Source organism: Grampus griseus (assembly GCF_964374135.1).
Source record: "Grampus griseus genome assembly, chromosome: 3".
NCBI lineage: Eukaryota > Metazoa > Chordata > Mammalia > Artiodactyla > Delphinidae > Grampus > Grampus griseus.
In genome coordinates, this window is record NC_139019.1 from 41,515,898 (window position 1) to 41,531,752 (window position 15,855).

The 15,855-nt window shown below is 42.6% G+C and overlaps 1 protein-coding gene across 1 annotated transcript; it reads left to right on the forward strand.

The window, feature by feature from the left end:
• Positions 1 to 309: 309 nt before the first annotated feature.
• LOC309821298 (elongation factor 1-alpha 1-like) lies at positions 310 to 1,854 on the forward strand (the record flags this gene model as incomplete). The annotated part of the gene is made up of 1 exon (XM_082652497.1): positions 310 to 1,854. One exon carries the CDS (start codon positions 310 to 312, stop codon positions 1,696 to 1,698), a length of 1,389 nt encoding a protein of 462 aa, XP_082508623.1. The 3' UTR covers positions 1,699 to 1,854.
• Between the last annotated feature and the right edge of the window lie 14,001 nt (positions 1,855 to 15,855).

Here is a 15,855-nt window from a genome sequence, read left to right on the forward strand (position 1 = left end):
TTAAATGTGAAGCTGGTGAAATGAGAGAAGGAGTTGAGGTCACTGGCAAAAGGAAAGGGAACCCCAGGAATCCCAAATTTTTAAACTTTGTAGTGCTTCCCCAGGAGATTAAATCCTCACCACTGTAGAGAAGACTTTTTTACTTTTCAGATATTAAACTCTGAAGAAAACAAAAATAAAAGCATGACACATTGCTGACCATGTCACAGATGGAAATCCTGAGCAGTCAAAATTATGGACAGCTTTTTTGCAATGGGTTTGCTGCCAGGACACAGGTGTCGTGAAAACCACCGCTAAACCTAAGCAAAAATGGGCAAGGAGAAGACCCACATCAACATCGTTGTCATTGGACACGTAGATTCGGGGAAGTCCACCCCTACTGGCCATCTGATCTACAAATGTGGTGGGATCGACAAGAGAACCATTGAAAAGTTCGAGAAGGAGGCTGCCGAGATGGGGAAGGGCTCCTTCAAGTATGCCTGGGTCTTGGACAAACTGAAAGCTGAACGTGAGCGTGGTATCACCATTGATATCTCCCTATGGAAGTTCGAGAGCAGCAAGTACTATGTGACCATCATTGATGCCCCAGGACACAGAGACTTCATCAAAAACATGATTACAGGCACATCCCAGGCTGACTGTGCTGTCCTGATTGTTGCTGCTGGTGTTGGTGGATTTGAAGCAGGTATTTCCGAGAATGGGCAGACCCGTGAGCATGCCCTTCTGGCCTACACTCTGGGTGTGAAACAACTAATTGCTGGAGTTAACAAAATGGATTCCACCGAGCCACCCTACAGCCAGAAGAGATACGAGGAAATTGTAAAGGAAGTCAGCACCTACATTAAGAAAGTTGGCTACAACCCCGACACAGTAGCATTTGTGCCAATTTCTGGCTGGAACGGTGAAAACATGCTGGAGCCAAGTGCTAACGTGCCGTGGTTCAAGGGATGGAGAGTCACCCGTAAGGATGGCAATGCCAGTGGAACCACACTGCTTGAAGCTCTGGATTGCATCCTGCCACCAACTCGCCCAACTGACAGACCCTTGCGTTTTCCACTCCAGGACGTCTACAAAATTGGTGGTATTGGCACTGTCCCTGTGGGTCGAGTGGAGACTGGTGTTCTCAAACCTGGCATGATGGTCACCTTCGCTCCAGTCAACGTGACAACTGAAGTGAAGTCTGTTGAAATGCACCATGAAGCTTTGAGTGAAGCCCTTCCTGGGGACAATGTGGGCTTCAATGTCAAGAACGTGTCTGTCAAAGATGTTCGTCGTGGCAATGTGTCTGGTGACAGCAAAAATGACCCACCGATGGAAGCAGCTGGCTTCACAGCTCAGGTGATTATCTTGAACCATCCAGGCCAAGTCAGTGCTGGCTGTGCACCTGTGCTGGATTGTCACACAGCTCACATTGCCTGCACGTTTGCTGAGCTGAAGGAGAAGATTGATCGTCGTTCTGGGAAAAAGCTGGAAGATGACCCCAAATTCTTAAAATCTGCTGATGCTGCCATCGTTAATATGGTTCCTGGCAAACCCATGTGTGTTGAGAGCTTCTCTGACTATCCTCCTCTGGGCCGCTTTGCTGTTCATGACATGAGGCAGACGGTTGCTGTGGGTGTCATCAAAGCAGTGGACAAGAAGGCAGCCGGAGCTGGCAAGGTCACCAAGTCTGCCCAGAAAGCTCAGAAGGCTAAATGAATATTATCCCCAATACCTGCCACCCCAGTCTTAATCAGTGGTGGAAGAATGGTCTCAGAGCTGTTTGTCTCAATTGGCCATTTAAGTTTAATAGCAAAAGACTGGTTAATGATAACAATGCATCGTAAAACCTTCAAAAGGAAAGGAGAATGTGTTGTGGACCATTTGTCTTGTGTGTGGCAGTTCTAAGTTATTAGTTTTTAGAATCAGTACTTTTTCATGGAAACAACTTGACCAAAAATCTGTCACAGAATTTGAGACCCATTAAAAAAGTTTAATGCGAAGCCTGTGTTTTCTTTTGGTCAACACTGTAACTTCCTATAGTACTTACTACTTAGGTAAGAGCTGCCCATGATCTGTTTCTGGTATTGAGTCTGCTGAAACAAAAGAATTTTATATTTCTGGGTTGGAGCTTCAGGAAGGTCAAATTCTATAATATGAAAGCTCCTGTTGCATATAAAATTTTGCATGGTTACATAAGTATTGAGTAAATGAGTTACGTCAAATTTTAGTTTCCCAGTTATGGGCAAGTGCATTCACATTTACAATATTCAAGTAATTAACCTAAAATGGGAAGCCTAAATAGTATTGAGCACCGCCCTGCTAGAGTTATTGTATCCAGATTCTAGGAAAAACAAAAGATGCTGGAAACTAAAAAAAAAAAAAATTACGGACAAAGATGGGTTCCAGTTAATGAGCTGACCTCAATACTGCGGCCACAGATTCTAAGATATAAGTATAATTAGAAAACAAAGGTGAAAAAGACCCCCCAAAGCAATTAAAATGCCTACATTATTATTTAAGTAAGTGATTTCTGATGACAGATGGCACATTTAAAAAATTTTCTCATCTGACATGAACTTTATGTGTTAGGGCCCAGTGTACTGTAGACACTATCTGTGATCCTTATCTGGGTGGAGGGGAAAAGAAGGTTTTGTCCTTCAGTTTCTCCACCTCTGTTTTATAGAGAGCTCTATCAGTCTGAGAAGCAGATGTCACACTCAAATTAGGATGATTTGGAAAGGGTTTATTTGCAGAAGTGTGGTCACAGAAGAAGCAGAAGAGATGGTACAGTGTCCCAGGGCTGCTACCAGCAGAGCTGTTTCCATCGTAAGCCTGTGGCTTTGAGGGGAGGAGAGCGTCATGTAGGAACAAACTGCCTTGAGAGAAGATGTAATCTTTGGTTGAGGGGCACAGTCAGCCTAAGGTGACCTTGCAGGAAAAGAGTTAGGGGAGTAGATATTGAAGGGTAGCAGAATATGCCTCTTTGGCATAAGGATTATTTTGAGAAACAGCAAGCACAGAAGTAGAAGTTAGCCTTTTGTAAGGAACATTTGCATTTATAAAGGAACTCTCCATTGTAAGGGCATCTCCCTCTCTGTGTTAGGAAGAGAAGGATGACTGAATCACAGGAAAACCTTATGGATGGAGAAGGTGTCTGCTTAAATCTGTACAACAAACTATTTCCTGTTGACCTTGCTTTTCCAGATAACTTCCCAGAACTGGCCTCCTCCCACATCTTTCTTTCTTTTGTTGTTAGATGAAGATGGAATTTAAGCTGGAGTTCTAAGCCACCTTGGAGAGTTACTCCTTTTTCACTGGGTATCTCCCACATATACATGATGTATACAAGTCAATAAACTTCCGTTTGTTTCTTCTGTTGTTAATCTTTTATTACAGGGTCTCAGCCAAGAACTCAGAAGGATAGAGAAAGTTAAAGCTTCAACAGATGAACGTTGTGGGGGGGGGGCATAATTCAATCCATAACAGTTGGCAATATGCTTTATACCAACTTTTTAAAAAATATATTTATTTATTTGGCTGTGCTGGGTCTTAGTCGTGGCAAGCCGGGTCTTCGTTGCCATGTGGGGGATCTTTTTAGTTGGGGCATGCAGGATCTTAGTTGTGGCATGCGGGATCTAGTTCCCTGACAAGGGATCGGACCAGGGATTGAAGCTGGGCCCCCTGCATTGGGAGCTTGGAGTCTTAACCACTGGACCACCAGGGAAGTCCCCTATACCAACTTTAAATGGCTTCTGTGAACATGTAGGTAATTGGAATAGCTCACAGAATATCCAGAGCCTCTCATTTTGATTTCATTGCTCATCACATTATTCTTCCAAACACCTTTTTCTGGCATTGGATGTCCATCTCTGCCCCTCTGACCACAGGCCTTGAGACATGGAGACTCTGACCTGGGTCCTTGATTTCCAGGTATCAGATCCAGTGAACTTCTTTTTTTTTTTTTTTTAAAGTAAACTCATTCCATACCAGTGAACTTTATTCTAACCTAGAGATTCATTCAGTCCTGTGAGTAACTTTCTATTCTTATAAGTAGTACATGTCAAGTTCCCTTTTTACTGAATTTAAGTTGGGTTCCTGCCATTTGTGTCCCCAACTTCTGACTGGTCCTGACTAGGGTTATAGGGCATTTATTTGTGAGAATTTTGTTCTAGTTACTTAGGAGCAGGAGAAAATTAGAAATCTCCCTTTCTTTTCTTTTTTTGGTCACACCATGCAGCTTGCAGGATCTTAGTTCCCCGACCAGGGATTGAACCTGGTCCCCAGCAGTGAAAGCGCTGAGTCCTAACCACTGGACTGTCAGGGAATTCCCAGAAATGTCACTCTTAATCAAGATTTGAGGCTAGTTTTATGAAACAGCAACCAGCCTATCTCTATCCCCAGCAGATGTGTCCACCCCTTGAAGGGATCGACAGAGCCAGGGAGGGACACAGGGCCCTTGTTTAGTGACCACTGCAGCCAGTCGTGCTGCTTCTCAACACTGACCTTTAGAAAAATATTATGTACAACATCACTGTTCACATTCGACATTCACAGGATCTCTCAGGTATCAGAGAAGGATTAATCCTACATCCCCCAGGCTTGCTTGTTTCCCCACTCTCTTTGTTCTTCATGAGATGGGTGGGTTGCAGCCAGGAGGCTCTGGAGACAACAGTGGCTTCCTCTAATAAAATGCCTTGAATGTGTTACCTCAGAGGCTGCAGACAGCTACTGTGCTAAATTATTCACACTGACTTTTATTGGGTACCTTCCTCCCATTTCAATTACTTGGGATTTTTATAGAAAATTGGCTGTGGGAATTTGACCACTCTAACTGCCTGGTAATAATCTGGTCTGAATAGTAAACTCAGCAGGTATTGATTCTGGGACAAGCCAGAGCATTCTCAGAATTTGTGAGGAGCTGCCCTCCACTGCAGAGAAAGCTAGGAATGTTTATACAAAATGAGGCTATTTATTTGTGGGAATTTTGTGCTATTTACAGACCAGCAGGAAAAATTAGAAATGTCACTCTTCATCAAGCATTGAGGTCGGTTTTCTAAAATAGCAACAAGCCTTTTCATAAATACTTTGACCTTGTGGGACTATGAAAATGCTTTTAAACGTCTGTATTATAATATAAAGACATTTCGATGTCCACACACAAGCCATACACATAACAGCTGAAAGCTTGGCTGGGTGCTTACTCTATGCCATGTGCTGTGCTCTGTTTATGTTCATTAGCTCACATAATCCTGATAATAATACAATGCGATAATGGCTGTGTTATCCCCATTCTGCAATTTGGGAAACTGAGGCTCTGGGAGATTACGTGACAAGGTGAATTTACATAGCTTCCCAGTGGTGGTTTGATTTCATAGCCTGGTTCTTCGTGACAAGCTAAAATACTTTAAAGTTAGGCCATGTTTGTAGCAGAGAAAAATAAGTATTAAATTCTTTAATTAGTTTGCTTATACTCCATAGTCAAGGCGAATTGTTTCCTGAGTTTTCTGTCATTAAGATCAATACCAGAAATATAAGAAAATGGTTTTGGATATCCCCAAACACACTGTGTTATATTTCACACGTGGGCTCAGTCTTACTTAACTCATATCTACAGTGCTTACCACCTGGTGTGAGAACTTGGGGTGTCTAAGCTTGTATCTTAGGTTTGCAGACAAGTCTGGATGGCCAGTGGGGTGGCAGGACTCACCCTTTAGGGCAGAGAGAGTCCTCTACACAAACTTGGCTCAAGGATGAGAAGCCAGCTTCAGGAGAAAGCTCAATTACAACTTTTGGGATTTGCTCATTTTCCAGATCCCCCAGAACATGTGCCAGAGTCCTAAGGAGATGAAGTAGTAAAACTAAAAGAGCCAGGGGCCTTTTTGCTCGTCTCTGTAGGAGCTTGAAAGCAGAAGGCACTGCTGTACTTCAGTGAGGGAACCGCTGGAGCATATGACACAGAGGCCAGCATGTCTCTGGAACGGGGCAGGTGGGATCTGTCCTATCTGACACTGAGGCAGCAGTCTTCAAAGCAGGAGAGAAGGAACCAGCAGGTTACATGCTGCAACTACAAAAACTTGCAGGGATAACCAACAAGGACCTACAGCTCAGGGAACTATACTCAACATTTTGTAATAACCTATAAGGGAAACGACTCTGAAAAGGGATATAGCTATCTCTATCTGTCTAGCTACCTACCTATCTATCTATCTATTATCTCTCTATTTATCCACCTGAATCACTGTGCTGTACACCTGAAACTAACATGATATTTTAAATCAACTATACGTCAATAAAAATAAATAAATAAATAATTTTTTAAAAAAAGAACTTGCAGGAGGGAATGGTTCTTTCTATTCATAATCAAATCATCTCCAGTCCTACATTCACTTAATACACCCAGGAACTTCCTCAGCTACTTGGGAGAATTCAGAGGGAGCTAGACTCCCCAAAAATGTGTGAGTAGGTTGGAGCTAGAGAAATACTGTCCTGCTGACATTACTGAGACTATGATGGTCTTGGGAAATGCAGATCAGTGTAAATTAAGAAAATACACTTAAAAAAAAAGTTTTTCAGTTTTTTTTTTTTTTTTTTTTTGAGAAAGACAAATAAGACTCTTTCTTACCTGGGCCTTGGATGGAAAGCTTGACACTTCAAAGATCTCATCTGATACACCTTTCTTCTCCCCGATTTTTAGCATCTGGAACTTTCACTAAAGTTATGTCATAGGAACAGAACAGAAATTTTTTTTTTAACCTCACCTATGAGTAAGCAGATCTTTAAAAGTATGCTCAGTTCATGGGACTTCCCTGGTGGTGCAGTGGTTAAGAATCCGCCTGCCAACGCAGGAGACACGGGTTTGATCCCTGGTCCAGGAAGATCCCACATGCGGCAGAGCAACTAAGCCCTTGCGCCACAACTACTGAGCCTGCGCTCTAGAGCCCACGAGCCACAACTACTGAGCTCTCATGCCTAGAGCCCATGCTCCACAAGAGAAGCCACCGCAATGAGAAGCCCACGCACTGCAAAGAAGAGTAGCCCCCGCTTGCAGCAACTAGAGAAAACCCGCCTGCAGTAATGAAGACCCAACACAGCCAAAAAAAAAAAAAAAAAAAAAAAAAACTGCTCAGGTCATTATAAAGAAATGTGGTTAGTAAAAATCTCAATGCTAATGGAAGGATTACAGACATCCAGTAGCCCATTGAGCAGCTATTAATCTGAAAACACACATTGACTAAATCCCTCAATGTTATGCTCAGCATTTTACTAGATCAAACTATCCAAAAATAAATTAATCATGCAATATAGTATCAATCAAATACCACACTCTGTAGAAGCTACATAAAATAATATACTTCGAATGGTTCTAATAGTACTTGACATTGAGTTCTTCCAGTATTCAAGTCACTTCCTAAGCTCTCTCCACTATGTGACTTTTCATCGTGGGCAATTTAGAGAGTCTTGGGCTCCAGTGGGTTATCATTAGCCAGTCATTGTCTTCTTAGTACTTTATTTAACTTTCACTCTTACTGTGATCAAATGCTGGACAGGGGAGTTATTTTTTCCAAGGTATTTACCATGAACCAGGAATGGTAAACTAGGACATAGAAGTGAGAAAAGAAGAATTCTGTTCTACATATCATGTTTGCTGGAGAACCTGAAGCAATTCAGAGCCTTACAAGTAACTTCTTTTAGTGCTTCCAGGACATTTTGGAAGAAAATTGTCAATCAAGACCTCACTGCCACTATTTCAAAATTGAACTACAAATGTATAATACTGTGGCAAACGATTCATCGATATGTCAGCTTCTTCTTAGGCTGTTCAATTTCCTGTTTAATGGGAACAAAAACTGTCTTTGTCAACAGGGAGACTTCAGGGCTTATGTGATAATGGAAACTAAAAATCCAGAACAGACAGGTCTAAAACAATAGAAAAATTCCACTTAAACTTTCTCTCCAGCAGTTTCCATCTCCAGGGTTAATGGAGGAAAAAATAGCTGTCAACACTGGGCTGCCCCTGCTGCCCCCAGGACATGTGGCTTTGCAAAGTCTCTTGTGAGCCAGGTCAGGACAAACTGATTCCTGATAGTCATTTGAAAGCCTACGAGTTTTCCCTCTAAGGCTAGGGGGTTAGAAGAGGGCTTTCTTTTTCCATTTTGAAGCTTATATGTTCAATCAACACAGTCTACGTTGGATGTTATAATGAATATGTATTTTTGACCCCCAGAATTCCTTTGGAGCTATGGTCTCACCCAATCTCAGGCCACGGTGTTTGGTGAAAAGGCCCCTATCGTGTATTCCTAGGGGTGTGTATGTGTGTATTAGTTATCTATTGCTATGTAACAAATAACCCAACTTAATGGCTTAGAACAAAAAACACTATCTCATAGCTTCTAAGGGTCAGGAATTCGAGTGTAGCTTTTTCTGTCTCTCTTTGCCTCAAGATCTCTCTCAAAACAGTAAGATGTTAGTCAGTGTTAAAAACAGCTTAAGGCTCACCTGGGGGTGATCTGCTTCTAAGCTCACCCACATGGTTGCTGGCAGGCGTTGAGTCCTAGGTGGCTCTTACAGCCATCAGTTTCTTGCCACCTCAGCCTCTTCATAGTGCAGTTCACAATGTGCCAGGGTGAGTGAGACAGAAGTCGGTCTTTTTGTAACAATCTTGGAAGTGACATCTTATCACTTTTGCTGAATTCTATTCATTAGAAGTGAGTCCAGCGTACATTCAAGAAGGGGAGAATACATGATGTCAGGAAAACCAGGAGACAGGAACCAATGGAGGCCGTCTTAGAGGCTGTGTACCACAGTGTGTGCTTACAAGCCTGGGAAATCATGTGGAGTGTTCTATTTCTCTGGCCACAATGATTGGCTCATCGATGGGTACCTGATCTAAGTCAGGCCAATGAGACTTAACCCTGGAATTTTGGCCAGAACACTTGGGAAAGAGACCTTCTCTCTCCACTGGTGGTTTCTAAGAGAAACCACCTTCAGTGGCTGTCTCTGTCACCATCTTGGGAAAGCATCTTGAAAATAAAGCCAACACAGAGAAAAATAAAACTAAAAGATGAAAGTGAAGTATTCTTGGTGTCATTGTTTGAATACCTTGATCCAGATGTATTTAAATACAATTCTATCCCTGGACTTCGTGTTACGTGACCCAATGAAAAGCTTCTCTTTTTTGCTTAAGCCACTTTGAATTCGGTTTCTGTCACTTGCTACTAAGACTACTGATAGACAGATATATTATGAAAAGACACTATAATTGTTTTTAGAAATTTCTACCTGGTAAAAAAGAACCAGCAAGATCTTAGAGTTGGGCAGTGTTGATAGATCAAATCACTTCTTATATTTGTAGTAAACTATTTGCTCAGTACCTTAAATTTATGGGACCTGGACCAATAAGAGAGTTTTAACTCACTTGTCCTAAGTCCTTGTCATCACAACAGCAAGTAGAGTAGTTCTCTGTTGCTCTTCAGATGCTCATCTGGCTCCTTGCGTCTGACTGAACTTGGGTTTGAGAGGTAGTGCTACTCTGAATGTGTTTCTCAACCAGGGGTGATTTGGCAATTCTAGAGACATTTTTGGTTGTCACGACTAAAGGGGCAGATGTGCTACTGTCATCTAACGGGTAGAGGTCAGGGATGCTGCTAAACTTTCTACAATGTACAGGACTGCTACCTCCCCCCAACCCCAACAAAGAAATATCTAACCTAAAATTTCTGTAGTGCTGAGGTTGAGAAATCCTGCTCTAAACCATCTGTGTGTGACTTAGCAAATTACACTCAAAGATGGTGTTAGTTTTTTCCTGGTTAAATAATAATACAAGAGGGTTCAAGCTTGAAGATGTCAGAATGTATTGACTTGGAGGAGAGTCTGTCTTCCTCCTGCCTCCCATGGTGGACCCTAAAGCTTGGAAAGTAATACAACAGAGAATGGGTTCTAATGTTTTTTTCAAAACTGTTTAAAAATGGAGTCCTTAGGCATATATTTGTATGCTCTGTTCTGTTCTAACAGAAAGATTTCCATTTCAGGATGTTCTGAGATGCTGAGTAATGACAGAAAATTATTTAGGATTTCTGGTGGGATCTGGTTCCACATCATGCTTACAGACACAAATCTACGTCGAGATCCTGAATTTAAAGATTAAGGGCTTTTTCTTCTAGCTGGAAAATGGGGCAATTAGTATTTTAATCTATGACATTAGGATTTGAAGGGAAAAACTGGGAATAAAAACATAACCCTACTCTTTGTACTAGTAAGAAATTTAGTTTTTGTATGATCAGATGGTATTTAGCTTCTCTGCTTCCATCCCTTCCCAGGGATGTGTTTTAAGCCCCATATAGGACTGCCATAAATAGAGACATGTTCTTTCATTTGTTATTCATTAATTCAGTAAATGCTTGCATATTCCCCAAAGTGCCTTGCACACAGTGGGTATTCAATACCCCTTACACCGTGCTTTGTTATAAGAGATTCTGCAATGGCCAATAATATGTTCTCCTACTCCCTCTTGCAGGCTGGGGACTGTAGGAGGGTTAAAGACAGTTATCCAAGGTTCCAGGGCTGCCTTGCACGGTGGTGACCAGTTGTATCAAGCATCAGGGTACACATGACGGGACCAATGGGGCTAGAATCCAGCCCAAGCACTCTGTCCCAAGCTGTGTGCTTGACCCAGAGCTATGTTCACCAAAGACACTGACAATTAGCCAAGCCATGCTCCCTGTGGAGCTACATTCTTATAGCAGGAAAGCCCCTGACTTCAAAAGAGGTTAGCAGACATCATGAGGTCTCCTACCTAAGCTGCCTTAAGGCTGTCTGATAGAAATTTTTCAACCTGCATGCAGATGTCCCTGAGCTCCTGGAGCCCAGGCCTTATTGCAGGTTTCCATTATCTACACCTACAGTCTGGGTTCACAGGCCATATAATTTTCATCTCAGCAGGGTCCTGTTAAATCCTACTACCCAACCATAAAAATATAGCAGGTGCTTCTTAGGCCTTGACATGTACTGAAATACAAATTACGTGGACACTTTGCTGAGAGCATGCACCTGTGTCTTCCACTTGACGTTCATGTTGCCTTTGGTTTTACTGCAGGTTAATCATTTGGAAAATAGAGCTGAGATGTTGTGTTTCCCCTCTTGCAGTTAATTATTACTTAAGATCCTGGCAGGGTGAGTGAAAGGAAACTACCCTGAATCAAAAAGATGAGTTCTGAGAAGTCATCCTTAATGTCTCAGTTCTAGGAAAGCTACCTGAGGACATTATTGAGCCAACTATATTATGATTTTCCCCTCCTGGGATTTCCTTCTTAGTGAATGACACCACTAGTCACCCATCTTCAAGCTGGAAACCTGGATGTCATCCTTGACCCCCATTTCTCTCTCCCCTCCAAGCTTGAAGAGTGACCAAATTCTGTCAACTCTACCTCTTTAACACCCTCTTTTACCATCTTTGCCTCCTCACCCTGAAGACCTCACTGCCTCAGTCCAGTGGTCACCATCTGTTGGCTGGTATATTACAGTGAAGTGTAGCCCTGCTTTCAATCCCTTCTCTAGGCAGCTGCCCCAAAGAATATGAAACCATAAGTCTGATTATGCTGTTCCCCAACCCATGCCACTCCTTTGCTCTGATGCTCTTTTCCTCCACCTTGTCCTTCTGATGAACATCTAGCTATTCATCTTTATGAGTCAGCTCATGTGAGGGTTTTTCTTGAGAAAACCCTCTACTTTCACCTTCTAGAAGTGGCCACTCCCACCTCAGCACCCTGCGGTGTCCTGAACACACTTCTTCAGTCCACCTGTGTCCTCTGCACTGGAAACTTTTTCAAGGCCAGGATGTCTTCAACCTACAGTGCCCAAATGGCCACTAGGGCAGAGTAGCTGCTTATTAAATGCCTGTGGTTTACAATATGCTGTTTTGTACTTTGCTGCTCGCAAAGTACTTTCAAAAACATTGCCTCACTTAAAACACTTTTTTCTGAGACTTGCATCCTGGCTCAAAGATATGGAGAAAGTCCCTCCATATCTTTGAACCTAGTGTCCTGATATATCAGGGTATAATCATGCTTATTTGTGAATTAAAGTCCATGTTCTTCTTCCTGTCTTCAAGCTGCTTCTCTAACAGAGAGAGAGAAAAATGACTATTTACATAAGTAACAAGTGCAAGTGCTATGTGACAAAACTGAAAACTTTATATCACCATTAACCAAATTAAAATTTCAGTTTCCACTTTTCCATTCACTCAGATTCAGGTGTTGTGTGTGTAGAATGTACATCACTGTACTGTTTGAAACGAATTTGAATGTATCACACTTATACAGTTTAACAAAGCCAAAGGACAACTGGATTCTTGTCACAGTGTTAGAATCTTTCACATAGATAAAGCCATCTATGATGTGATTATTATAGCCACTGTGCCCAGGGTGCTACATTTACCTCCTTCTTGTTGAAACTAGGAGATAATTTAATGAAAACATTGATTAAATGCTTATTGTGTGTTTTCCACAGCAACTAACACAGTGGTTTGTGTTATCCAAGTTGTATAAAGCTTGGCTCTCCCTGGAATAGTTTGTGAACATCTAACCCCCCTATTACAGTAGGACTAAAATACTAGTCCGAATCACTAAAAGAGACGACCAGAAACTAGGAGCATAGAAAGGCAAGATCACTCTCAGTTGAGAGATCAATCCATCCTTGCATTATGGAGGAAAATTAAACTTTCCTTTAAGACCAAGTAAGAAATAACATAATTCAACATTTATTAAACTCTTTCCATGTTAAGTACTTTACAAGGAATACTTCATTTAATCCTTTAGAGAGTCCCATGAGGTTAGGATTTGTAATCACATTTTATGAAGGAAAAAACTAAAGCACAAAAAAGCAGAATCAGAGGAGTGGCAGCAGCAGGATTTGATTCAGAGAGTTGACTTCCTATTCCACTCAGTTAACCCATTCTGTAAACCAGGCAGTGTCTGATGATAGCATCATCAGGTCTTACCTTGGCAGATGAATGTTTTGCCAAATCTGCCCCAGCTCTGCTTTGCTTTGAGACCCCCAGTCCCTGTTCTGTGAACATGGGTGGGAGAATTGACATGATAATCTGGATTAGCTCTCTTTCTAAAGTTAGGATCCCCAGACTGCTTACACAAGATGGATTTGGGTTTTGGAGAGAGGTGGAGTAGACCTACGTGTATGTGTTGGGGGGTGATGGGTGAGAAAGGAGATACTTTGGGGGGACCCTGCACCCTCACTACTCTTCTTAGAGTTTCTTCTCATTTCGAAAGCTGACCTACAATTTCTTTAGTCACTAGAAATACTGAGTTCTCTGGTCTGGATCCCTTGACTCTGCTGAGAACCAAGTGCCACCTCTGATTTACCACACTTGAATCCAGAACCTCATTGCCTTTTGAAAGACATACCAGTCAAGATATGGTACAGGAAGCAGGGCTCAGACTGCGAATCTATTGCTTCACAGTCATTGGTGAGCACTCTTTCCAGGCACCCAGAGGAGTACAGGTTTCCAAGCTTCTCTTCATGGAACTTGGAATCCATTGGACAATTCCACCGCCTACAGAGGTAAAAATGAATTTTAGAAAGCTGTAGTAATTCAAAACAAAACAAAACAACCCATCTCCCTGAGGGTATTTGAATTTAGCTTCTGATGAAAATAAGGCCATTTCAGTGACATCATACAGCCATGTTTACCTTTTCCTGCCATCTCCGTTTGGAGCCAGCTCAGTGCTTGTCCCCGGCCAAAACTAACAGCTGGACTTCTTTTGCAACTTTAAGAAGCCACTCTTTTATTTAGTGCTGAGAAATCTCTCTAAGGAATGTTTCACGGAACTGTGCTCAGTCTCCAGCTCTTCTGTAGGGAAACAAATCCAGGATGGTTTTAAGGGTAATCGGTTATCACGGAGTCAAAGTTCATTATCATTAAACCAGGTTATTGTTTCAGTGGATGTTTCACTTAGTATATGTTTAGAAGGGCTCCAAATTAAACAATCCGACCAATTCCTTTTTCACTTGTCTCTCTGCCAGTAAATAAATGCTGAATATTATAGTGCACATGACTGAGTCTCTTCTCCTCTACACAAGGCTGTTATTAATGTAACTTTTATTGAGTACCTACTGCATGTAAGGCTCAATTTTGGATGCTATGGTGAATGGAAAGGTGAAAAAGCCACTCCTTCTCTTCTCTAGAAGATATTGGGAAGGTACCACCACATATAAAATACCTGAGCAAGCCATGCGATAATCACCGCTAGCTGAAGGAACCTCTAGGGGTCAGAGGAGGTATCTGAGAGGAGAGAGATTGGAACCGGACTTAAAATGATGTGCATACTTTCCTGAGTAGATGTGACATCTGCAGAGTCGCACATGATTGATTATGCTGTACAAGCACTTGGGGGAGCAGCCATATTCACCGTAGCTATTCATTGTCAATGAAGGCTGTGGCCTGTAAGTTTCAGCTCCCACTGCAGAACCCAAACAGAGTCAGCACAGAATGCACTGTACATTGACCCTCTTTAACAGAGACAAGAAGACCCCTCACTCCTACCTCTCTCCTGTTGCACAGGGAGAAGTTAACCAGAGATCCCGAGAAGGCTGGCATGTCCTTGCTCTGGCCAGCAGTCCGGTCTCTGAAAAGGTTGAGGGAGGCTCACGGTAATCTTGGGAAGATGCTGGTCACTGGTCCAATGAGCACCTGGTCCCTGGAGCACATTTCCCTTGTAGGGTCCTGCATTCAAGCAGACAGCCCCCCCGCCCCTCTCCTTCTACCTCCTGGGTCATGTTTCTCTTAGCTCAGCTTCCCAGAGACATGCAGAGGCCAGGGTAGTGGATCCAGCCAAAACATGTCCTTGGCGGAGATGCCAAGATAGAGCCTTGAAGAACAAAGGAAGTGTAGTAGATAAGTGGCTTCCTCTGAAGGAATCCAGAGGGTTATGACTACAGTGAGCTGTTGGCACCAGCGGGGGATGGAAACCGGGCCTTGCAAACTGAATCCCAGCTTGTCTGGGATGCATTCAAACCTGGCACATGTGTAGGATGAATGAGGGCTGGATGCAGGATGCTGTGGGGCTCCCTCTCAGTGGTGTGGCCTTTCCCAGGAGCCCAGCCAAACGATGGAGAAGGGGACTGAGTCACAGGGGGAGCTGAGCTGTGTGCTGCTTCAGGCCAGGGAGGAATAAGGAGACTTGTCCTGGTTTCTTTAAAAAGAAAACACACAAGTTCTTTCTATTTAGCCAAGCCTTAGGCAGATAAGAAGTATCCCTTCCAAATTCAGGGCAGTGTCTTTCTGATACTGGAATCACTTGGTTTGCTAGCTAAAAAAGCTAAAAACTTCAGGCCTGGTGAACTTGAATCTGAGATAATTTGGGAAATTTGCAAAGTTTAACGCGTGCCCCATGTGAGTCCTTTGCCCTAGATAAGTAAAAATTCTGCCTCTAGTTACAAATAGAAGGACTGTGAAGCTTGGGTTTTGTATACCAAGCAGTGATGGTGGCTTCCAGAAGACCTAAATGAAACTCAAGACATTCATTCACTTCCCCAAACATATTTAGATCCTGAAGCTGAGACCCTGTGATAATTTAGATACTAAATAGTTCAGTGACTGCAGTGGTACCAGCCTACCTCAGCTAGTTGCCTGACAAATTGTTGCAAGACAATTTATACATCTGAGCTTCTGTTTTTGCATTTTCAAAAGGGTAGAGTTGACTGGTTGAATGCAATTGGAACCAAGAATTCTTCCGGTTTTGTCTGGGTTGAACAGAGGACCCCCATCAAGGGAAATGGGCTCCAGGAGCCAGTGACCAGCATCTGCTTTTATTTTGCTGAGGTTTAGTGGTTGAGAAACTAGGCTTTGATGCAAGACCTTCC